Source organism: Hakea prostrata, chromosome 1 (genome assembly GCF_041222555.1).
Source record: "Hakea prostrata isolate BN-2017 chromosome 1, UWA_Hpros_2, whole genome shotgun sequence".
NCBI classification, from domain to species: Eukaryota; Viridiplantae; Streptophyta; class Magnoliopsida; order Proteales; family Proteaceae; genus Hakea; species Hakea prostrata.
Window position 1 is genome coordinate 20,394,175 of NC_142600.1, and position 25,604 is coordinate 20,419,778.

Below are 25,604 nucleotides of genomic sequence, written 5' to 3' on the forward strand. Positions count from 1 at the left end.
TATTCATCAAAAACAATTTGTTCGTGCTAATGTGACGTTTTTTGAAGATACTCCTTATTACCCTGGTCCATCATTGTCTATTGAAAACTATGTTTTGGATGATGTTCCTCTTATTCCCTCTTTACTTCCTTCAAATGACAATGTCCCTCTACAGGTTTATTAGCATAGCCATAAGTTGGCAAAGCGTATTGTGGATAGTACAGTTCCCTTTGATGAAACTAGCGGCTCTCCTTTAGAGGAGACTAACGCTGGTCCTACAGACTCTTCATCCTCTCCACCGGCGGATTCTTCTAATGGAGATCCTACTTCGACTTCAAATGACTTACCAATTGCCTTCTGAAAAGGTACTCGTATTTTATGCTCTACCATTGCTTATCCCGTTATCAATTTTGTCTATGTTTCTCATCTATCTCCTAACTTTCGTTGCCTTACTCTTTCTCTATCTACCATTCATGTTCTAACCCATCATACCAAGATCGTTAAAAATCCTAGCTGGAAAGCCGACATGGATGTGGAAATAGATGCTTTACAGTCTCATCATACATGGTCTTTAGTCAACTTACCTCCGGAAAAGATGCAGTCCGCTATCAACGGGTGTATACTTTTAAGTACCATTCTAATGGAACAGTTGAAAGCCTCAAGGCCCGCTAGGTGGCTAAAGGCTATACACAAACATACAGTGTGGACTATTTTGAAACTTTTTCTCCTATGGCTAGATTTAATTCAATCTGTGTTTTGATCTCTTTAGCTATAAATTATGGTTGGCCTCTTTTTTAGTTTGACATAAAAAACATTTTCTCGTATGGTGATTTCATGAAGAAGTTTACACGGAGAACCTCCAAGGTATGTTGCTTAAGGGGAGGACAACATTTGTGTTTGAAGGCTTCATAAAGCAATTTATGGACTGTTTGAGAAATTTAGCAAGACTATGGAGTTTTTTGGTTTTGTACAATGTTATTCTGATGATTCTATCTTTGTTAGACAGCAAGGTGGTTGTGTTGTCATTATGACAATTTATGTTGATGATATTATTCTTTCAGGCAGTGAAGTTGGGGCAATCTGTACAATTAAGGCACACTAACAGAAACATTTACAAACCAAAGACTTGGGTGATCTATAGTATTTCTTGGGGATTGAGGTAATCTACAATACACAAGGAGTCAGTTTGTCAAAAAGGAAGTATGTGTTGGATCTTTTAACAGAGATTGGCATGCTTGCCTCTAAACTAGCGAAATTCTCATGGATCCTCAGTTGAAGTTAGGATGAGATGATGGTGACTTGTTCGATGATGTCCAACGTTATGGGAGTCTTATTGGGAAACTTATTTATCTCACTGTTACCCGTCCTGATATTTCTTTTTCTAGTAGTGTGTTGAATCAGTTTATGCAATCTTCTAGGAAAACCCATCAGGATGTAGCAATGAAAGTACTTCAGAACCTCAAGACTGCGCCCGCAAAAGGGCTCATCTATCAACCATATCGAAGTACGGATTTGGTTGCCTATTCTGATGCAAATTGGGCTGAATCCTCAGTTCAGCTAATAGCCGGTCTACTACAAGTTTTTGTACTTTTCTTAGTGGAAATCTTGTGACTTGGAGGAGTAAGAAGCAGTCCGCCATTGCCCGAACTAGTGCCAAAGCAGAGTATAGGGCCACGGTTCACACAGCTGCCGAATTGATGTGACTTCATTCCTTATTAGAGGAAATGGAATTTTCAGTCTCTGCTCTTACGAAAATTTTTGTGATAATCAGGCTACTACTTATATTGCTAGTAACTCAGTGTTCTATGAGAGGACGAAGCACATAGAGGTAGACTGTAATTTTGAGCGTGATGCAGTCAACAAAAAGATTAGAGCAAATTGCACTGGCACCCCAAAATGGAGGCCTTAAAGCATTGACACCCCATTTTATGTTTAAAAAGCACAGAGACCCCAAAATTGGATTTTTATTGTATATATTTGTTCAATTTGTCACTGAAAACCTTTCAGACATTGTTTATTATAGGGATATTTTTGAAAATAAACAATGATTTAACCATTTTTAGTGATAAATTTGACAAATATATCCAATGAAAATCCAATTTGGGGGTCTCTGTGCTTTTTAAACATAAAATGGGGTGTCAGTGCTTTAAGGGTTCCATTTTGGGGTGCCAGTGCAATTCTCTCAAAAGATTATAGAGACTCCTTTTGTGAGCTCTACTAACCAGCTAGCTAATTTGTTTACTAGAGCTCTATTTAAACCTAGTTTCCAATCTATCTATTGCAAGGTGGGCATAGGAGACTTGTATGCTCCAGCTTGAGGAGGAGTGTAGAGAATTGCGCAGAGGCTCCAAGGCTGCTGCCTTGGTGCGCAAGCCTTGGCAGCTGCTGCCTTTTATTTCACTTTCTATTTTGGTGCCAATTTATATTTTCAAAACTTTCTATTTTTTTACACATTTTAGGAGTTAGAAAATTAGTAAGTATTGTCTTTAAGCTCTTTTTTTTTTCCTTTTCTAGAGAACTGTTTTCTTGTCTCTCAAGTTGTATTAGAACTCTTAAAACTATAAACATATGCATTCTGCGATTCTAGGCTTTTTAGCTAGAATCGCAGGTCTTCTCTGCTGGTTCTTCACCTCTCTTCTCTTCCTTCTTCTTCTCTATTCAAGTTCAGCTACTGTTTTGATTGTTTAAAGCTTATTTTCTAACAAACTAATTGTCACAAGCTGAATATTTTATAGCCTTCAACAGACAACTCCTAACAGAACTCAACTTTGAAACAAAAATCAAAAAGGACTTCTATTTTGAATATAACTTCTATTCAAAATAGGACTTCTACTTAGTTCTTCCAAGGCTAACTCAAATAACAAAATACAAACAGAATTAAGCTCCTACCAAAATTCTGAATTTAACTAGACACAGCTGGGCTCGATTGGGACTGCCCAAAATTATAAAAGTATAAAATTACCCCTACTGTCAAATCAAAATCCTATGCTGCTGGGCAGCAAGCCTAGGCCTTCTTTTGGGCCCAAGGGACCTTCTTGAGCTGGGTGTGTCATATGTGGTCCTACATCACATGCTCAACATATATATTCCAGCTTGAGGGGAAGTGTTGGAAAATATTCTTGAGATACCAAGGGATCTCAGGATTGCACTAGCAATGACTAGCGCCAACTCGAGATCCCTTGGGGTCTCGCCTTATCCCTTGGTATCTTGTGCCAGCTTGAGATCCCTTGGGATATCTCCTTGCCTCTTTTATGTATTCTAAAGTTAGGAAATGCAATAAAATACAGCTTCTCTTCTGGCTGTTTCTACTCTTCTTCCCTTCCTCCCTTCATCTTCCTATTTCTATTTTCTGCCATTCAATTGACAGTCACCACATAGACCAGCTGAGTCTTGATCATCATTGTCAAGACTCAAGACACACTTCCAAGGAATGTGGTGTCTACACCAACGGTGGAAGTGCTGGGATTTCTTCTCCACAGCTGGTCGAGTGGCCTAAAATACCCTTCTTCTTCTTTTGAGTACCAATCATGTAATAGTGTTGCTTGACTTGACTCAATAAATTATTTTTACCATTGAACCAAACTTCTCTCAGGAATTCATTATTTGATTTCTTGGTGCTGTTACAATATGATCTCCATCCTTACTTTCTATTTTTCTACATGCTATTAAATCTGATTTACTTGCTATTTCTATCTGCCTTAGTTACAAAATCTTTTCTTTCAATTTTTGGTTCTAATTGCTATTTTATGAACCACAAAATCTGAACTTTCTACTCCAGGAACTTTCTATTTTAGTATTCCTTGATATTTTCAATCAGACTTAAAACATTTTGGTTTTTTTGAAAAATATACCATTCAACTAAAATTTAATAGGTATACAAGTTGTTCCTATTCCAACGATCCTACGTTGCAAGCTGATCACCCACTGGACCTGGTTTGAGAACATCACTACATTACCAGATCATTCTATCCAAATCTTTGCCAATTACTCATATCAAAGACTTCACTTGACAGTAAATATTTTGCTTTTGCTTTTAAATGCTACAAAAACATAAGGCTAAAGACAAATGGTTAAAATCAGAAAGCAGTATTACAAACACAAGAGTACAAGTGTACAACACATTATGGTCCTTGCGGCAACAGCATTGTTGAACCCCTTTGTTGATTTACAGGATGTCTAGCAGCATGCTTTGGACCAGGAAGAAACCATGAGAGGATCTATGGGATCGCTACTGTACTAGATCTTGATAACAAGAGAAGATATGTAAACCAACGAATATAATACAAAGCATAAATTTCTCACTATTAAAAATAATCATATAGATAAACTCTGTGTAGCAGAAATGAGAATGCTAAGATGGATGAGTGGCAAAACTAGGCTAGATAAGATAAGAAACGATCATATTAGAGTTGGTCTGGGAGTTGCTCCCATAAGTGATAAGCTTAGAGAAAGTCATTTGAGGTGGCACGGCCACATTCAACGGAGACCTATAAATGCTCCTGTACGGAGAAGTGATATAATCCATATTGAAGGAACTAGAAGAGCTAGGGGTAGACCTAAGATAACCTTAGGAGAAGTGGTGAGAAAGGATATGTATAGCTTAGGCCTTGTATCTAGCATGGCCTCGAACAGAACTGATTGGAGGGCAAGAATCCATGTAGCCGACCCCATTTAGTTGGGACAAGGCTTATTATTGTTGTTGTTGTTGTTGTTGTTGTTGTATAAATTTCTCACTATTTAGCTTATTCCTCCGTTATTATTGTTACAAACAAAGTTAGTAGGTCAATAAGATACCATGACATAAATAACACTACCTTCTCAAGTTCATTCATAAGAAGACGACACATCCCACGTCGACGGTACTGGACACGGGTACCAACGAGGGGTATTTCTGCCACATTCTCACCAAATACCCTACAGAGAAAAATAATGTCTGATATTAACATTATGAAACAAAAACATAAGGAATGTTCTAACTATCTATGATTAGTGCAAACAAGCAGACCTAAAAGTAGCCACAGAAATAAGTTCATCCTTCCTTCCCAAAAGCACAGTGTAAAACCCGTGAAAATTCAGCCGGTTCAGCTCTGACCTGTAAATGTGTAAGGATCATATATTAGGAATGAACTAAATACAAGGAATACAGACAATGATATCCAATACCTTGATGTGAGGATTGAATCAGAAAAGAGATATATATAGATAGAATTCGCACAGAAATCACAGTGTTGAGATAAGAGTGGACCAAGTCCATCGAACTGCCTACATAGGTTTGTATCAAGAAAGGGGAGCCAAATAACTCTTAACACAACAGTGAACAGTATATCTTTTTCTCTCACACCCCCCCCCAAAAAAAAAAAAAAAAAAGAGCTCAGATTCATAAAACCATTTCTAGTCACCACCTCAGTTTCATCTTCTTTCTTTTATGGCAGATGAATGCAGAAAGGTCAATGGCTCTGTAGGTGATTGAACAGTCTTCTTCTTCTTCTTTTTCTTTCTTTTTTTTTTTTTTTTTTGGGGGGGGGGTTGTTGATGCAGGCAGCTTTATGAGGCAAGCAGACTAATAGGACCAACACGAAGGAGAACATCCAAGAAGTTAGACAGTTGCTTCAGATTAGGCATAAACACATTCAGGTGCCTGGTCAGATCTTCCTGATTTTTTTTTTTTTTCTTTTTGTTGTTCTTGGGATAGAAATTTGACCTCAAGTAGCCAAGCACTAAAGGAAAGAAAAACTTCACAGAAATCAATTTTAGACTAAAAACTAATTTCCAAAAGAGAACTTGACCTAAGTTGTTAAACAGATCAAAAGTATAGGAATATGTTCAAGGATTGAATACAGAAAGACAACAGGCATCTCAGAATGATACCATTTGATCTGACGGGAAAAAAAAATATATGAAATGAGAAAACTGGACAGAAAAGAAAACAAAAAGCAGATTGAATCACTCAAAATATCTTTATGAATTCACAACTGCAACGAAACATAGGAAGATCATGAAATAACTTGATGCAAATAGATACTGTTCACCATGACCCGATGAATATTAAAGGCAAAGCTGTTCTGCGAAGGATATTTACCTCAGCCACGAAAGCAAATTTCATTCGTTGTTCCGTTTACCACAATGACAGCCAATCAGAATTATGCAGAAAAAGGTACTTTGGGGACTAGATTATTTGCTTATTCTCTGGCATTGTGTTAGACCTCTTTTGTACTGCTCATGTCCTTAGAGAGTTGTATGAAATTTCATATATTATGCTAGTGAAGTAATTTAGGGGTAGTAAAGATCATATCTCTAGTACACGAAATTCTACCATCATCACTCTTCATCTTTTCATAGCTTCCTTCTTGTTCTCGTTCTCCTCTCGTCTTTCTCTCTGATTCTCCTCTTCTCCTCTCTACTGCTTTTTCATTCTCCTCCTCTCTCTCTCCACCTCTCATTGTCATCTTCTTTCTATTTATTTGCCCCTCGTTCTCACCTTGTCTCACTTCTCACCTCCTCCTCCTGTCTCTCCTCTCTGTCTGGAAAAAAAGAAGAAGGCCGTTTCAGGGTTCTGAACGCAACTCGGAAGGCTTCCGTCTCTCACGATTTCTGAAGCGAACCTTACCTTAAAACCAGAAGCGATCAGCGATTCTGATCTGTGTCTCTCCGCCTCTTTCTCCTCCCTATCTCTCTCTGATTCTCCTCTCTACCACTTCTTCATCCCTCCTCTTCTTTATATCCTCTCTCTCTCTCTCTCTCTGCTTCTCTGCCTCTTGTTCTCACCTTTTCTTTGTTTCTCATCTCCTCCTCTCCTCTCTCTCCACTCTGTCCATTAAAAACAAATGAGGGTATTTCAGGGTTCTGTTTCAGGTTGTCGAGGTTTGTCTTTGAAGGTCTCTCTAGCATGAGGGGAAAGCCATGTGGACCATCGATCTCTCCAATTCAGTTTCACTCCTACATCTGGACTCAATTCCTCCCTCTGTCCTGTCTATTTCTGAGTTCTGCTTCATCGTCGAGGGTTCTATTCCTCTATGGCCTCTTTGGTGTCAAGGGAAGCCATAAGGGCCATCATCCCTAATCTCTCCAAATCAGGTTCAATCTCAGATTCAGTTTCATCTCATCCCTCTGTTTCTCCTTCTCTCACCCTCTCTCCTTTCTTTCATTCTTTACTCTCTCTCCCCCCCCCCCTTTTTTTCTGTTTCAAGGTTCTGCTTCAGATTGTCGAGTGTGCCAACCTTTGATGGTCTCTCCGGCATCAGGGAAAGCCATGAGGGCCATCGTTTTTATCTCTCTTTGCTTCAAACTCAAATCATATTTCATCATTCTTCGTCTCAATCTTGTGATGCTACTAACCCCAATGTCTATGATGCTGCTTCAGTCCCTACTACATGTCCCATACATTATTGCAACGAAGGTTTTTCATGTCATTGACCGAGCAGGAGACTGCATCGGTCTAACTGGGTCTACTACCCTTTTGGTTCATTTTGGTTGTGGTTGTATTTTCTAGTCTGATTGTATGGCTTTATGCCGCTTGTGCTTGTGTTCTGCACTTGTCTTTGGCTTTGTACTTTTTCCTTCCCCTTTCTCCTATTTGGTTAATGAATTTACTAATTTTTTCAAGAAAAGAAAAGAAAAGAAAAGAAGAAAGAAAGAAGGGAAAAAGAAAGAAAAAAAAACACTTGGTCTCAGAGTTTACTTTGTGGGTTTTAAGAGTCATGTTACTTTCTTGTCCTCTTTTTCCACTCTTTGGAACCCAGGTTACAAGGGGTTACAAGGAAGATACTATTATATGCACCGTTTGAGAAAATCTTGCATATGGAACATGAATGAACACCATGGGAACACCAAAAATGTTAGAAAATATGTATTCGAAACAACAAATAAGAGACTAGTTGTTAGCACTTTCAGGCACGCTCGCTTTTGGTACTCCAGAGAAACAAATCTTGATTGAACCCATATTTGCCCAATGGATACAATCTGCTCATGGTAAGAGTCATATGGGTTTGATGTACTATTATCTTCAACCAATAGCATTCAATGCAGGTCAAAGCATATAGTTGCCAAGCTGGTTAAATGTTATTAATGAGAATAGTGATTCATTATTCTTAACAATAGGTCCCAGAGACTTTTTGGTTCATCATACAATTGTTCTAGGTTTACAGCGTTGCTCTCCTTAAGACTTAATTTACCCCACCAATGTGTGCAAATGAGTTACAGTGAATTGTATCCCAGGATACAAGAAAGCCCAACAGTTGTTGATTTTCAGGTTTCGTAATACACTCACTAGTCTGAGACATAGAGTACTTATGACAAAAACAGTAATCCGTTTTGTGATCAAGGGGTACCTATTGGCAAAGAGGTACGCACTCTATAAATTCATGACTCTAGATAGATAGGTACCCTTTTGTATAGTCACATCCATACACGGTCAAACCTGAACCTTCAGATCGTTTGGCAGAATGATCCAATGGTCAAGATTGATCGGATGTATCAATTTGGATATACCTTTATAATGGATAGATTATTAATGTTTATCTAACTGTTGGATCTTCCTGGATTCAGATGGATCTACCTCAACCACCTTGATCGACCATTCATCAAAACAAATAGTCCAGATCAGATCTCGCTCTAAGCAATGCAAGTGTGTGCATGAAAAGTGCCTAAATAGCCCACTGCCCATGTCACGCATGCGCGCTTGGACGGTAAACCGTCTCTCTTGTAAGCCAAAGACACACATTAGCTTGTCCTATTATTATCAATTGTAATTAATAGGAAGATCCAATTATAACTCGGATCCTAATTTTTCAGTTTCCAGTTTGAGACTAAACTTCCCTAACCAAAAAACTAAATCAGCACTTTACTTAATTAATTCCAACGATACAATAAATATATATATCTTTAATAATTCAAAATATTAAAACAAAAAGAAGATCTCATTTGAAGGAATAGAAACTTGGAGATTGATCCATATCTTCCACTCACATGGAGAGGAAATTTCTAACCCACATTGTATTCGTTACACATGTCCAATCTCCAAACATAATTCTCTTTTTTTAGTAAATTAGACAAAAAGGTGATTACTCAATCGGAAATTAATTAGAATCTAAGTTGAAGATTACTCAACAAATCAAAGTTGAAATTTCTGGTTTAGATTAAAATCGACTTCTTAAATTAGGCAGAATTACATAAGATGAACCAAATCCAAAACAAGTATAAAAGTACTAATTAATAAACCTTATATATATATATGGATAAAATAATAGTTTTACGATTTTAGTCTTGCTAGTTCATTTTTTTAACCCTCCATCTTTCACTATTGACTATCCTCACTTCTCTTTAATTTATAGGACCAACTACGTTACTACACTTTTGCTCGTTTTGTAGTAGGGCAGTTAGGTGTTGCGATAACTATCGGTTAACTTTTTTCTAATTTTTTCTATCTTCTCATTATTTACGTCGGGGACTTCTTCTCCTAGCAAATTTTTCAATGTTCTATTGTAGGAATTAGGATCTGGTCTATGTTCTCACATTTCTCTACTACATATTAGGAGGGGGCCACCTCTGAATTCTGGCAACATGAATCAAGGTGGGACCCCAAGTGGATCCCCTCCTACTATGTAGTGAAAAGGTGTGAGGGGAGCATTAAACCTATATATTGAGGGGTAAAGGATGCAGAATAGGTAGTGATTGATGTCAACCCTCAACATTTTTCCCAAATAAGATAAAACCAATAGGGCGATAAATGAAACAAGACGGACCGATCTCCTCATGATTACTTTCATTCCATTATTGTAGAGGTATTAAATTGATCTCCAGAGCATGGTAAGAGATCTTGCGAGATATCTCGCTTTTTTCGTTAACCGACACAAGATGGGACTCGAGTTCTGCGAAATGGGACATCTCACCACGAGATCTCACCATCTCGCGAGATCTCGCCCCTATATCATGCGAGATGGCAAGATACTATTTTTTCTAGTTGAACCAAGTGGTTTAAGGGGTTTTAAACCCCCCCCCCCAATCTCATACGAGAGAGGCATATCTCACCTCTCTCTCGCTGATATCTCGCCCATCTCGCCAGAAAGTTGAGTTTTGGCCAGAATTTTTTGGGGATTCAGCTAGATTTCAACTTCCAAGCACCTTTAAAAAATCTACAACATCAAATTAGCATCATTCATGACCATTTCAACTAGATTTTCAACAAAGGTAAGATTTTTCCTCAATTTTTAATTTTTTTCAAATAGCATGGTTGTAAAATATTAATTTGATCCCGTATTCCCATTCCTTGATTGTCTTGTACTCTTGTGAACTTATGACTTATGGATTATGATTTATGACTTACTAGTTAATGAAACTTCCAACAGTTGTAAAATTTTGAAGACATTTAAGTTCTTTGATGTATTTGATAGTTGATACACTAGCTTTTCATTTATATAAATTACATGTTGTCTAAGTTCTAAACTTGAATTCCCCAATCCTGCAACATTTCGGTTCACACATAGGGTCGACTTAGAAGACATACTTAGGGTTATTTTCTCACAAATCCAAAGCCATCAGTGTGTTCAAAAGGCCTTAAATAGGCTAAAAATCAAGTTTCAACCCAACCGGGACCTTGGAGAACCCACCAAGATGGGCCACCGAGTTGACGCAAAAAAATCACACATCTCAACCAAGATCTTGGTTTTTCAAGGTGGCGAGATCTCACTCGAGAGCGAGATCTTCTACCATGGTCTAGATAGATTATGCATTTAAGTACTTGAAGTCAGTCATAATATGTTTGCATCAAGAAACTCTTCCCATAGGCCATAACAAGTGTAGGGCTGCATATACGAATTTCTCAACTCCAGCCAAATCCTACAATAGTAGGTGCCTCATCCATTTATACACTCTTTAATAATGTTTATATAATGTTTTAATATTTCCTTTTTGGGGGGCATTTGTTAGAGTGTCAATTGTAAATGGACATCTTAACAACTAAAATCAACATTTTGGGTTTAAAATTTTAAACAATTCCTAACTTTATCATTTTCCCATGAACCATGTAATGAACTAATTAAACTGCCCTTTGAACGATTAAAAGATTCCAGATTTGACATTGTGGAGTTTTGGGAAACTTCGTGAGATTGTACTTCCTTTCAGTGCCATGGTGAAACTGCTTAGCTCGGTCTATTGGCTTTTCTACCACGAAGAAAATCCACAGAACTCAATCCCTGCCTTGAATTATTCTAGCCCCTCTTTCGTGTAAACACTGCCCATCTATGTACAGGAAGGGCCCAGAACACTCAGCTGTGAGAACCCCTGGAAGGTAGAGGAGTGCCAATCGAGTGAAATACACTATCAACCAAGGAAAAGTCTTGTTGAATGTTTTGGATATAGTTAGCCCCGTATACCTGTGACCGTCATGTTTTTAGCAAAACCCTACCTCTCTCTCCTTATCTCAATTTTCTACTCTGTTTCTTCTTCTCTCTCCCTCTCTCCCCCCCCCTCCCTTATCTCAGTTCTCTGCTCTGTTTCTTCTTCTTTTTCCTCCCCCTCTCTCTCCTCCTTGTCTCAATTTTCTACTCTGTTTCTTCATCTTTTCCTCCTTGCCCTGTTTCTTCCTCTTTTTCTTCTCTGAATCTCTGCTCCCCTGTTTCTTTACTTCTGCCCTCACCCCTCTGTTTTCCTTTCCGTGAAGTCTGTTTCCCCCACCCCAGGGTAATGCTCCCTTATTCTTGTGATTTTCTGATGTTGATTTTTCCTTCTCTTTTCCTTATTATCCTTTCATCTCTTGTATGCTATTTTCTTTACATTGAATGTGTTGTCATCTTAACATGGTTGTCAGTTTCTGCTTTTATTTATGCTCAGTCATACAATTAGAGGACTTCCGACTTCTGAGAACTCACATGCCACCATACAACTTAGTGTTATCTGACCTCTATAGCATCTATCAAATATTTTCAGTTAAATCCCCAAGGCCTAAGATTTCTGTGTTCATTGTTACGATGTACCCCCACCTGCAGGTGCATGTGCATTTGTATGCTGCCGCCCTCCTTTACCAGACTGTCTTAGCTACCTTAGGATAACATATTACTTTTGTAAGGGATTCTAGTTTCTAGGTTATGTGACAACACAACCATCACATTAGAGAACATAAAATGTTAAGCAACCAACGAAAAATAATCCAATCCCATTGGTTAACATGCTAATATACTCCACCTTAGAGCTTAGATATTTTATACATAGAATTCACAACCCAACTCAGAACATCAAGTTAAAGATAAATACTCTTCCAGAAATTTTAGGCAAAAAATATTTTAACAATTGAAGTGCTTCTTTACTTTCTGCATCCGTTCTTCACTTCAAACTATTCAAGAAGATAATTGAAGAACAATATGAACTCTGCAAACGGCATATGAGAATGAGATCATTACCAAATTCAAACATCAAGTAATGCTAACTCCTTTTTTACAACACTTCTATAAGACAAAAGATTTGAGAATTGAACTGCAAAATTTCTCTGACTTTTCTGCATCAGTTCTGCACTTCAAATCATTCAAAAATTGGAAGACCAGTATGGACTGAAGGAGTGCATATGAGATGTAATTTGCACATATTTTAAGTTATGTAACAGAAAGAGAAAGGATAAAGAAAGTACTGGCCACAAGACAGAAAGGTAATGAAGTAATAAAAATATCCAGCAAGCAAAACAAGGTCATCTTACCCTCTACAGAAAATAACATCTTCGAAAAGATCTCTATCAGTAGCAGTTTCTTTAACAGGTTCAAAACACTCATGCATTACAGTAAGTGCCACATTGAGCTTGCTGTTGCACTCTATCATTGCCTCCATATCGGACTTATCAAGACTACAACTATCATCTTTGGTGGCTTTCAGAACGGTCCAAGTTAAGTTATCTATGCCCAAAGCAACTGATTTTCCTAAGAGCTTATGAAGACCCACGAATATCTGCAGAAACCAAGCTGCAATATTAGAACATTTTTTACTTAGTAACAACCATAGGAAGATGAAAATAACTTTTAGAACTGAAAATGGTCAAGGATTTCACAAGGTACTAAGCATACAAGATTCGGTACCAATAAGACACAGAAGCACATGGTTTGCATGCCGGCCTAGCATTTGCTAAGTTTTGAACAGGCCAGCAAAAAAGGCTGCTCCATTGTTATTCAGACTCACCTGAACTACATGCAAGGCCTAAGGAACTAAATCTTGGTCAAAACTGACTGGAAGCCCTGAGAGCTTTAACCCTGAATAAAATGAAACCGAGGGTTGGGATTGGATCAGTTGATCCACTTAGATTGAAACAGTATCAGCTGTGGCCAATATGAGTATTGCCTGTATTGATCTATCTGATATTGATCCAATGTTATGATTCAAGGGTAATAAAGTTATAAAAATAAAATTTTATCAAAAACTAGGATTAATTTCATTAGACCCAAACAGATTCAGGGCTATTTGAATCATGTCGAACTAGGCCACGTCAGGGTCAAAAGACCAGTGTCAGATGACTCGAAACCTTGAAATGAGATCTGGCAGGCAGCAGTTTTAGGCAAGAGCAAAATTAGGTCTCAAACCCGGGCCTTGATCCTTGGAAGCCAGCCTATGAAAAGCACCAACAAAGTAACAATTGATATTATGCACTGCACAGCACAGTAATGAAGGTGTCAATGCCTAGGCATCCAAGGCACCTAGGCAGGCACACCAACTTCCATGGTTGTCAAAGCGGCCGCCTAGGCGGCCACCTGGCCTCCTAGGCCCATTTTTGGGTCAAAGCGACCTGGTGTCGCCTTGTCACCTTGACAATCATGCCGCCTTTGCTTTTGGACTCCAACGCCATGGTTGCCAACTCAATAACTATGTCAAGTGAAATACAGAACTAAGTGTCAATGAGTATTATTATGTACTGTTAGGCTGTTAGCTGCGTAAGTTTGGCCTTGGTCCACCCTGAACATGAACAGGGTTAGGTGGGCTTTTCAACACTGAAGGTGGGTTAGGGTAGGAAATCGCAGGCCCTGGTTGATTTGGTTGAGGCCTTGTGCCCAGGGATGAATGGGACATTAGGGTAGAGATGGTTGAAGGAATTGGGAATTTGGGAGGAATGAAATAGAGCTAGAAGATGGTTGGAGTGCTATGCTTTTGGAATTGTCTAGAGGATTAGGAGAAGAACAGTCAGGGTTGGGGTTGAGGATGCTTCAAATGGAGATATCAAAAACAAGAACCCAGTCTTGCACTAAGAACACCAAATGAAAGCTTCAAAAGAACCACACAAGATTCTTCCCTCCAATTTGGTGATGAATCTGTCACCGAGAGATGCTATATACTCTGATATGCATGGATATGCTTATGAAACATGCAAACAAAATGTTTCAAACATCATGCACCATAGATAAGCTACAGATTCTGATACTCCTGACCTGTCTAAACTCATAAACTCAAACCAGGAAAACCAGTGGAAGATTGAAGCGTTTTGATTGTTCTAAATTCCAATATCTTGTCTTTAGAGTTCCGCTGTCTTCTAGTTCTATTTTAATTGTTGATGACTTGAATGTGACTTAATATTTATTTCTGATAACCTTTTTTTAGGCAGAATAATGTTTGATGAGATGATTGGACTCAATAAGTTATGACTTAATGTGCCTTAGTGTTGATTTTCTTTTTTCTTTTTTCTTTTTTCTTTTTTCTTTTTTCTTTTTTCTTTTTTTTAATATTAAGGTATATACCATAGCATACGAAAAAATGTTAAGAACCATGGAGGGGTGGATTTACACTTGGGCACCAAGTCAATGCCTAGGTGGTACCTTTTAAGTGCCGAAGCACCACCTTAATTCCCATGCTATTTTAACAGCTATGCTCTTACATGTTGGGCAACCAATAGCCACCCATAAATATATATATAAGCTCTTAAGAGCCTACCCACTTTTTTCTATTTATTTCTTATATATTCTTCTCCTCCAAGTTGATCACTGCAATTGCTCCTACTGTGAGACTGCAGCGTCCTGCTAGGCCCGTGACTGCATCTTGAAGGCCTGAAATTCTTGAGACTTACTGCTGATGCACACTGTTTAATAAGAGATTGCTGCACAGCCTGCACCCCTCCAGTTTAAAACCTGTGCACCAAGTTCTGCCAAAACTTCAGGCTTTGATAACACCAAGATCAGAGATGAGAATTGACTGATTTTTGGAGCATTAAACCCCTTAGCATCCTCTCTGCTTGCTCAAAGCTGCCAACCACTCCTGCATTAGGTATGCAAGTTACAGGACTCTTTCTATTTTCAGTCTTAACCTTCTAATTCTGTACTCAGCAATTGCCTTGATATTGAACCATTAGGAATGGTTCTCATATGAAGGAAATATTACCTTGTTTAGACCAATCCTCAGCATCTCAGTTCTGCGCCCCCCCCCCCCCCCCCCCCAAAAAAAAAAAAAAAAAAGAACCATCCAAAGAAAGCCCACGAATTGAGCCCAAACATCCCCCTTGAGCATGCGGCAGCAAAGGTTGGCCAAACCAATACAGAGGTATTTTGGTCATTATCCACCCCTGGTTTGAGCCCTATTTAGTTGGAATAATTCCAGCTATTTTTGTGGAGTCCTTTCCTACTTTTCTTTCGTTAGTTAGAATCCTAGTTTATGAGTTATGTATGAGCTTTGTTTGGCAGAAACATAGAAGTTCTTTAATTAACTAGTGGCGGGTCCCTAAGTTACCAAATAGGAATCCTAGTTAGAAGTTAGTTGGGTTTTCTTTAAGAGTTCAAGTAGGAGTCTTTAGTATTATCTATAAATACAAGTTGAAAGTTGTAATTCAATTCATTTTTGATGATTGAAATTATGAGAATTGAAGCCAGGAAGTGCGTCAAGGTTCTTCAGGGGTAAGAAGCGTTGCAGCAACCAATAAACCTTTTCCCCTCTTCAAGATTCTGAACAGCAAACTGCGATCAAAAATCTCATTCCAGGCTTTCCCCCACCCCTATTCTCTCTTTTCCAGCCTCTGAACTGCTGTGATTCCACAACCCCCCCCGCCCCCCCGCCCCCTTTCCCCCTCAAACTAATGATCCTCTTCCCCATCCTCACGATAACCTAGAAAAACCCCCAAACCCCATCGCAGCTCTGTTTCGTGATTGCAGAAATTCTGCAACTCCGTTCCCCTCTGACTCTGCGCTGAATTTACAAGAAAAAAAGAGAGAAGGTGGAAAGAAAAGACCCCCACACCCCCCCCCCCAAAAAAAAGAAAGAAAGAGAGAGAAAAGAAAAGAAGAAGAAAGAGGATCTTGAAGAATTCCAAGATCCCATTAAATTTCCTTTCCTTTCACCTCTAAATTATATGACTGAACTTCTTCCCTTTCCATTCCGTTTGGGCATATTCCACCCTATCCTTATTAGTCCAAATGAACCCTAATCCTTTCCCTAGGATCTTTAGGCATTCCCACAACCAATGAAACCTCATCTGTTGCCCTTTTTACCCACTTAAACCATCCCATAGGCTTTCATTTTAGCTATCCCACAATGTACCCGAATCATCCCATAGGGTACCCAAACCATCCCATTAAGAAACACAACCTTATTACTAGTCCAAACGTGTACTGGTTCTTTTTAAAGAGGATCCTAGAAGATCTAACCCAAAGCCTAGGTTACACCACTGCTGAGACTTGCACAGACTTAATGAGCAAGTCTTGTGGCTGTTGTCTTGGTACGCCAGCTTTGGGGCAGCAGTCTTAGTGCACAAGTTTCTATTTTGGAGAAGTTTCTATTTTGGAGGAGAAGTCTTGTTGCATAAATTTTGAAGAATCAGAGTTTCCATTTCTACTTAGTTTCTATAATCAATTTGTTACTATTTTCATACTTTTTATTTTGGGCAGAATCTTTTATCAATTTATTATATCCTTTTACATGTAATTTTGTTTTCTTTTTCAGAGGAGAAGAATACATGTCTCTCAAGTTGTAATATGAATTAGGAGGCTATAAATACACCAGCCTGCAATTCTAAGAAATTAATCTAGAAACGCATCCAGAATCTAAGGCTGCTGCTGGTTTTGTCTCCTCTTCTTCCTTGTTCTCTCATTCGCTTCAGTAATTGGTTTGATTCTTAAGAGCTTGATTTTTAACATTGTATCAGAGCTCTTTTAATCAAATAAGCGTTGTCACCATCGTGCTCTTCCAAAAAAAAAATTCTCTTTTCTAGTTCTTCTTGGTGCACAGCCACCAATAGCTGCAAGTAATATGTTTTCTTGATCAGTCTTTTTCTTTCTACCTACTACATGTACTGAAGACCCCAGAACTTGGATAGATTCAATTTTTACTACCCTACCAATTCCTGTATTGTACTGCAGAACACCTTGTTTTTCTTATCCAAGTCCTGAGTTGCTGCTGTTTTAGCTCCCTGCACTATTGTTTTTTTGGAGAGAGAATTATCCTACTATGTTGATAAGAATCATAAGATCTACCTTAGATGTCTACCATAACTGGTGATTCCACTATGAGTAATGATGAGTCTAAGGGATCCTAGGGAGACAATGTGAATGTTCAAATAACTTCCATCAAATTAAAAGGTAGTTCCAACCAGGGAACGAAATCTCGCTGGGTTCGCCTGGTTCGCCGACGCCGTAGCAGCAAGCTAGTTGCAGCCTTGCAGGTAAGAGGTAACTACTTGTCTTCCGTGTCTTTCTCTTTCTCTCTTTCTTTCTTCTTCTTCTTCTCCTTCAACGATCCGGCGATGTCGCCGCTGCTACTACCTCTGTTTCTTTCTCTGTCTCTCTTTCTTTCGCCGCTGCTACTACCTCCTTCCAGCTCACCAGTGAGATTTTCACCGTGAAATCTGCAGAGCTCACCAGGTCTGAGTTCCTGCAAAGAGAACAGAGCGTTCTGTCTCTGATCAACTCTCCTCGCATTGTTGGTTACCTTGGTTGCGATGTAACTCATGAGAATGGTCAGAAGGTTTACAATCTCTTCATGGAATATATCTCCGGTGGAACTCTTGCCAATGCTATTCGAAACCAAGGTGGTTGTCTCTAGGAATCTGAAATCCGGTCTCACACAAGAGAAATTTTGCAGGGTTTATTTTCTGTTTCTTCCTCTTCCAGCAGCGGCGGTGCTAACCGCTGCTACCGCTTCTCTTTTCTTTCTCTTTCTTTCTTTCTTCTTCTTCTCCTTCACCATTTTCGTTTGATTCGCCGGAACGATTTTCCGACGATATTTAAAGAGTTTCGTTTCGATCAGGTTTTTGTTTCACTGGTTTCGCCGATTTTCGGCGAAATAATGTTCCATGGTTCCAACTACCTATTATGTTCCCAAGTTGTTTGTGTCTATATTCTTGCAAAAGGTAAGCTCAGATTTATTGAGACTAGCCCCCTTCCAAGAGTGATAAAACCTACTCTAGTTGGGCCCAAGATGATGCTATCATCAAGATCTGGATATGGAATAGTATGGAACCTAACATAGCGATCGATGTTATATTCCACAAGACTCCCAAGGGAATATGGGATGATTTGCAAGAAACATATTCTCAAGCCAAGAATATGACACGTATCTATAGTATCTATGAAAATTTATTTCAATAGGCTGATAAATCTTTGCAGGATTATTAGTTTATTACAATTCTTTCAAAGGCATAATGGAGGAGTTGAATGTTTTTTAGCCCCTCACTACTAATATCGAAAAGCTTAAAGCCAAGAGGAATGAGATTTTTGTGTCTAAATTCCTTGTTGGTTTGAATCCTGAACTAAAGACAGTCAAAGGACATCTCTTAGTTGGTGAGCATGTTCCCAATCTCAAAGATGCATACTCTATACTCCAACGGATTGCTTTACGTTAAAATAATCCTCCTGGGAATAGTTCCAAAGGAGAGAATTTCTCTTTTACTTCTACTCGCTGGAGGGGCCGAGGCCATGGCAGTGGTTCCAGGGGGAGTCAATTGATCATCTGGTGGACATGATGTCCAGCAGTCGGAGAAGTCATCTAACTAATGTACTCATTATGGTAAAACTGGACATTTGGTAGAGGCTTGTTGGGCTAAGCATGGAAAGCTATAATGGGCCAAGCAACTTGCCAATCATGTTGTTTCTGACGGTGATACTAAAACTGTAACATCCAATGGTAATGTTTCTGGATCTTCTTCTGGGGAACTTATTATTAGTCCAAACTTATCTTGGTTTTGAGTAAAGAGGGTCCTAGAAGATCTAACCAAGACCATGGGTTTCATCACTGCTGAGACTCGCACAGACTTGATGAGCAAGTCTTGTGGCTGATGCCTCGGTGCGCAAGCTTTAGGCAGCAGTCTTGGTGCACAAGTTTCTATTTTGGAAGAGCAGTTTTGTTGCACAAGTTTTGCAGAATCAGAGTTTATATTTCTGCTTAGTTTCTATTAATTTCTATTTTCAGTTGGTTAATACCTTCATACTTTCTATTTTGGGCAGAATCTCTTATTAGTTTATTCTGTCATTTGACATGTAATTTGTTTCCTTTTTTAGCGGACAAGAATACTTGCCTCTCAAGTTGTAATCTAAGTTAGAAAAGTTATAAATACACCAGCCTGTAATTCTAGGAAGTTAATCAAGAAATGCAGCCTGCTGCTAGTTCTATCTCCTCTTCTTCTTCTTTCTCTTCTTCCTTGTTTTCTCCTTTGATTTAGTAACTGATTTGATTCTTAAGAGCTTGATTTCTAACAATCACTAAGTTTATGGTTCGAGAATTAGTTGCCGCTTGAATTCACCATATTGTGGCATTTATTAGGGTTAGTTCAGTTGTAATCTAGCCTGCTGTTGTGCAGTATCAATGAAATTTCATCCATATTTCAAGGTGTGGTACCATTTCACAATTTTTCAACTCCACTAGAAAACCTTACTATTTGTGAAGTACAGCCAAATATCATATTTCTGCTACAAGCAAAGATAACATTCAATCATTATGAACTAGTTTCCATTTTTTCACTTCAGTCATTCCTATAGCACATTTAAGTTATTTTGATCAGGATTATGCCTACTCTCTATTCCTAAATTTTATGTATCTAGCATCAAGAAATGTAGAGATTCCTTGAATTGAAGTCAAACAGACATTTTTTTCAATAAACTTATCACAATACAAGTGTTTCACTATGTTTAAAAGGCCAACATACTAGGATTTTCTCAAACTTAACAGGCTGTTGATTACTTGATTATTAGGGCCCTCAGATCATCAACTGAAACTAGCAATCACAGACCAAAATTTCATGAAATAGTTAAGTTTCAAACCTGCTCAGAACCAGGCTCGATACTTAAACCTTGACCTTGGTTTTTACATTCAATCCTAATTTATGAGTTAAAGGACATTGCACAGAGTGCTTCCTGGACCAAGGGAAGGTTGAGTGGGGTGAATTTATAGGGAGTTGGAAAAGTGTTAAGCAGAGAAAATAAACCTTGACTGATGAAATAATCCGACATAAACCCCCTAATAAGACCCATTAGACAACATTGTCCGTCTCTCACTATTTTATGCCAACGTCAACGAGCACAGCATATTTTGACACAGCTAGTTTTGGAATTGACATAGATTTAGTTCTAGGGCAGGCCTTGGTGCAATGGTCGGTGAACTCAGTTGAAGACTGAGGTCAAGGCATCGAAACAGCCTCTCAGCGAAAATTATTGGGGTAAGATTGCATAGGAAATTGCTCCCGGGTTCACCATTTTTTTACATAGATCTTGTTCTATTTGGCTACAGAGAACTTCAAGGATGACCATTTCTAAGGAAAACCAGAACATTAAAAAATGCATAAATGATATGTCAGACAAAGGTCAAATCTAATACAACTGAGATCTAAGAGGAGAGTCATCAAGTAACACAGAGATGAAGTACCTTCTCACATTTTTTACTGCAAAACCAATTCCCTTCTAAAGCACTTTCCAGTTGAACTCGTGGTTTTTTCTTCAAGCAACCAACATGATCTGTAGCAAATCGAGCATACAAGTAGTTTAAACATCTTAACTAGAGTAGAAAAACAGAGTGTCCCAGCACCATGCCACTGCGGGTTTGGGAGTGGAAAATGTAAACATAAAAAACTAAGACGGAACCTACACTCCTGTTCGCATTGATCACAGCATAGAACAGTCTTGTCTGTGAATTTCTCAACATTTTCATCAAATTCACTCTGCCCACATATGCAACATCGACAAGATGGACAGAACCAATCTCCTTTTGGGAAAACCTACACAACCATGACAAATTTTCATCCTGTCAAATTCTGAAACTCAAAAAGGATTACCAAATATATATTTTCTTCTCAGAGGATCATCAACTGACATTCAAAGTACACTGTGGGACCAACAAAAAACCCAAACAACCATAAACAAATTTCAAAATACAAACCCTTGAACAGCAGTATGATAATAAAGGGAATCAAATGACTTACCTCTAAACCAATGCAACCCAAATGGAATGAAGATGGACATTGATCACACAATATCAATGTACCTCCATAGTGGCAGACAGAGCATATACTGTCACTCTCACAGTGAGTACGATTGCTTTTGATTCGTTTACGCGTATCTGGTAAAAAGCTTTTCATCTTATTACGCTTTAACATTTCTGCTTGGCAATCCAATAGAGACCTTCCATCTTCTAAAAAGATACTGGAGGCTGCATGCCTAGACATGCTGTCTGCATGAGTTTCAAATCCACTAAGAGTGAAAACCTTTTGGCAACAACCACATTTGATACCATCACGAGTTATTCGCCCTTCTAACTTTGGATGGGGGTCCTTTCTGCAGATGTATCGTACCTTAGCCCTTGGCAACACCATATCATTATCAATCAACCAAGAAAGGACAGTAAGTGGGGTGTGGAATGAGGGACTCTTTACCAGAACCTTCCGTGCCCTTTTACTTGATCGCAGTACCCGGGTTGGATAGCCATCATCCAACTTATTTTGTCCTCTGATTATAACAGGCACATCTCCTTTCTTCAATTTTTGAGAATATAAAGTGTGGCCTCGTTTTCCTTTTCCTAAGCCAGCAACATTGTGTCGATGTTTTCTATCTTGCCAACTCTGAAACCCATCCTTTGTTTGACTTAGAAACACATTTGATTCAAGATCAAATGAACCATTCTTTCTCAGCTTCAAGGGGTTTCTATTTTCTCTGGAGAGTATTTTCCCAAACTGAACAAAACCTTGTAACTGACCAGAAGACTCTGACTGTTCATTAGGTAGCACAATACCCTCAAACTCAGACTTCTCCAAAGTTAAGAAGCCCATGTGTTCCCCAGTTGTGCCCATGCCTGTCAACTGCTCATTTGTAGAAATATTTTCAGAAAGCTTGCATTCTTCCACACATGCTGCACAGGCACTTCGAAGAGAGTAATATGTCTTTCCCTCAGGTGAAATGTAGCGCCACTGTCTGGATTTTGTCCCATTGTCCCTTTTCCAGTGATAATAATCAAACTTCCACCCAATAGCTAAGAGATGCTTCTTTGCTTTTAAGATCAAATCATCTTTTGTTATTGCAATATTTCCAAGGAATATTTGCTTCTCCTCTCGGAATGAAATCTTAGAATAGCTTATCACAGCCTGAGGGCAGCATTCAGGTTGGAGAACCTTGACAGTTGAATCAAGGTCCATGGGAACCGTTCTTACAGGAGAAGGATCTAATGTAGAACTTTCTTCAGAAGCAGGAGCACTGCTAGAAATTTCCTCAGAAGAAAGCGAAGAGATTTGCAGGGACTTGGAACCCACCATCCTACCAGGGATACCAACCGATGTTAGCTGATTCTTTCTGGAGTTTCGATTTTGATCAACTTTATCAACTTTTGCAGCTTCACTCAAGAAATTACAAACCATCCGAAGAGAAGGGAATCGCCGTTTACTAGGTGAGACATAACTGATTCGACACATTCTCGAGTCTCTTCTAGACTCTACTCTCCAGCCTAGAAATAAAAGATGCTTCCTTAATTTAAGTACTAATTCTGCAGAAGCCTTCCCATGCACTGGCGTTTTTAAGTATTCTTGAATTCTATCAGGATGGTATTCAGGGCCACTAATACTTACAGGTAACCAACAAGATCTGCTTCTTAGTTCTGAAGGTTTGTGCTTATAGTTTGTACTATCGCTTTGAACATTTCTACTTCCACAACCCTTGGTAGTATCTAGAACAACACCCTCTTGAAACTCGCTTTCTTGACTTGATTCATTTGCAGTTCCTTCGGATCCCATAAGAGTAAAAGTATCCCACTGCTCAGAAGGTAAAAGAGATAAAGCTAGAGATTGCTCGGGCACTTGTGCTCTGCTGAAGGACCCATCTGTGTCAATAGATACATCGATATCCAAACTATCAACCCCTACCTGATGACCAAAATTTCCTGCATCAGCATTATATCTTTCGCTAGGTTCAACCATAGGAACACATGGATTATTGGGTAAAGTCTTAGTGGACCTACAATCTTCAAATCCAAAAAATCCTGAACCATTGTTTTTCCTCTTTGAAGTAAAAAACCCCGGAGGTTCAAGTGAGGGTGATGCTTGCTCAGCTTCTCCTTGTAGTGCTCCAGAAAAATCACTACGCAGAGAAAAGCCAGAATTCCTGGCCTTCTTCCCTTTTTTCCTTGGCACCTCAGGAAATTTCGGTCTTTCCTCCAGGTTGATCAAATGAAGAACCTGATCCAAAGTAAGATCGATGTATTCAACAATGGTGTCAAAGACCAAATCGTTCCATGCTGATTCCACCCAAAAGGTCCACTCAGATACTTGCTTCTGAAATTCCTCCTTAGTCCTTACGTCATACCACAGCTGCCTTACTGAAACAAGCAAAGGATACTGTTTCTCATGCTTCTCAATCAATTCAAAAAATAACCAGTTCCCACGACATTTCCACTTTTCTGAAACTTCATCCCAATCTTGGGTAATCCGTAATTTATCAATACCCACATTCATTTCATCACCCAAGTCAGGGAATAAGATCAACCTCTCAGTCGCACCATCTTCATGGTCAAAGACAACACCTTCCCACCAAGCGTCATTGTGCAGCGCGTCAACACAGAGTCCATAGGGAAGCGCCCATTCTCTAATTGGGGTTCGAGGAGGTATTGGTCTTATCCGGCAACGGTTATGGGCGGGAATTCCTTTTATCGGGCAACTAATTCCCATTTTACAAGGAAAATAAAGAACTTCTTCACTAAGTTGTTCAGAGCCATTTTCGACCAGTATGTCGTCATACTCGACGAAAAGTGAAGAACGAGAACTTTTAGTGACGAGCCCCGAGTGCCACGACCCTTCGAATCCCGATTCCAGACTCCTTACCTGCATTGTTGCAATGAGAAATCTAATCTAAGTATTTGAAACACAAGTGAAGATTTATAGTTCACGATCACAACAAGCTAACAGAGGCGAATAAACTCGCAATTCGGAATTCATTCACGAAAAGAAACCCCCTGGAACAAGCATTTTCATGAAAAACCATACAAGTTAAGAAAGAGACCCCTCAGAAGTCTAAAGAAGTATCAAGAAAAGTTAAGAAACCTCGACAGCTCCAAATACCAAAAGAAAGAAAGAAAGAAAGCAAGAAATAAAGAAAACTGAGGGGGAAACAGAGGACTGCAGTCGCCAACACACAGTGTAACCCCAAACTGTGTCGACGAATAAAACTAGAAGACAGGAAATACCAGAAACCAAAAAGAAGTCAATCACCATAATAATAACTGAGTCAAAAAAATGAAAATGCAGCATTACCTCAACTCTCTCTCCAGGGAGATACAATTCTTCAGGTCTTCTCTTTCGTTTATTCTTTCTCTCAAAACCATCTTCAATTGGCACAGCCATTAACAGACTTTTGAAGCAGAGGAAGATAAATTAGTTTTTGGCAAGCAAAGACGAGAGAGAGAGAGAGAGAGAGAGAGAGAGAGTAAGTTCGCGGCAGAGAAACGAGTTTCCCTCTCTCGCTGTCAACTCTCACAGAGTAGTCACAGTGATACTGCGACAGCTTCCTTACCCTACCGAACGGAAACCGAAAATAATATAATAATAACAATCAGTACAAAGAGGATTCCATGACCCACAATGTGGGTCCCACATACCCAAAATTCCTTTCTGAAATTAGATAATTATTTTCTTGTCCTCCAAGTAATCATATATATTGAATTCTTTATTAAAAAATTTTAGTTCCGAAACGCGGATCGTTACCCACGTTTCTCGGGATTGAAAATTTGAACTTGTATTGCAATTTACAAGTAATATATATTTGGGATAACTACTTGCCCTAAGTTTTTGTTTTATTACTAATAAAACCCTGTTCTTTACAAAATTACTGTTGCCCCCCTTCCTTATAACGGCGTTAAGTAGCCGTTAAATTTGAATATGTAATGTCCACTTTGTCCTTCATTAAAATTAAGAAATCAAAAGACGATACTACCCCATTTATAAAAACCAGATTAAATGTCAATTTTACCCTAACTTCATTTATTTTGAATTAAAAAAATATTGGTTTTCCACCTTCACTAAACTTATTTATTTTGAATAAAAGAAATTGACAAAATTCAAATTAGATTTGGTTTAGACTTTTAACCGCTTTACTAACCCACCATTGACGAAACCACAAAATCTTGCCAGAGAAAGAATTAACGAAGTAGGTGATATTCAGTCTAAATTTGAGTTGAATTCTATCTTCCCTCCTCTTCGTTTCTATTTTAATTTTATT

At 38.8% G+C, this 25,604-nt stretch overlaps 1 protein-coding gene across 1 annotated transcript in view; it reads right to left on the reverse strand.

Annotated features, from left to right (window-relative positions):
- The window catches only part of LOC149028174 (PHD finger transcription factor), a 50,925-nt gene extending 26,195 nt beyond the window's left edge, over positions 1-24,730 (reverse strand). Inside the window, exons 1-10 of the mRNA XM_089148286.1 lie at positions 24,641-24,730; positions 24,431-24,555; positions 24,294-24,342; positions 21,332-24,211; positions 21,223-21,234; positions 20,998-21,127; positions 20,779-20,867; positions 12,662-12,906; positions 4,985-5,071; positions 4,794-4,893 (exon numbers count right to left, since the gene is read on the reverse strand). Of these exons, the coding sequence (XP_089004412.1) occupies positions 4,794-4,893; positions 4,985-5,071; positions 12,662-12,906; positions 20,779-20,867; positions 20,998-21,127; positions 21,223-21,234; positions 21,332-24,211; positions 24,294-24,342; positions 24,431-24,555; positions 24,641-24,730 (3,807 nt within the window). The remainder of the gene's footprint in view (positions 1-4,793; positions 4,894-4,984; positions 5,072-12,661; positions 12,907-20,778; positions 20,868-20,997; positions 21,128-21,222; positions 21,235-21,331; positions 24,212-24,293; positions 24,343-24,430; positions 24,556-24,640) is intronic.
- Positions 24,731-25,604: the final 874 nt, after the last annotated feature.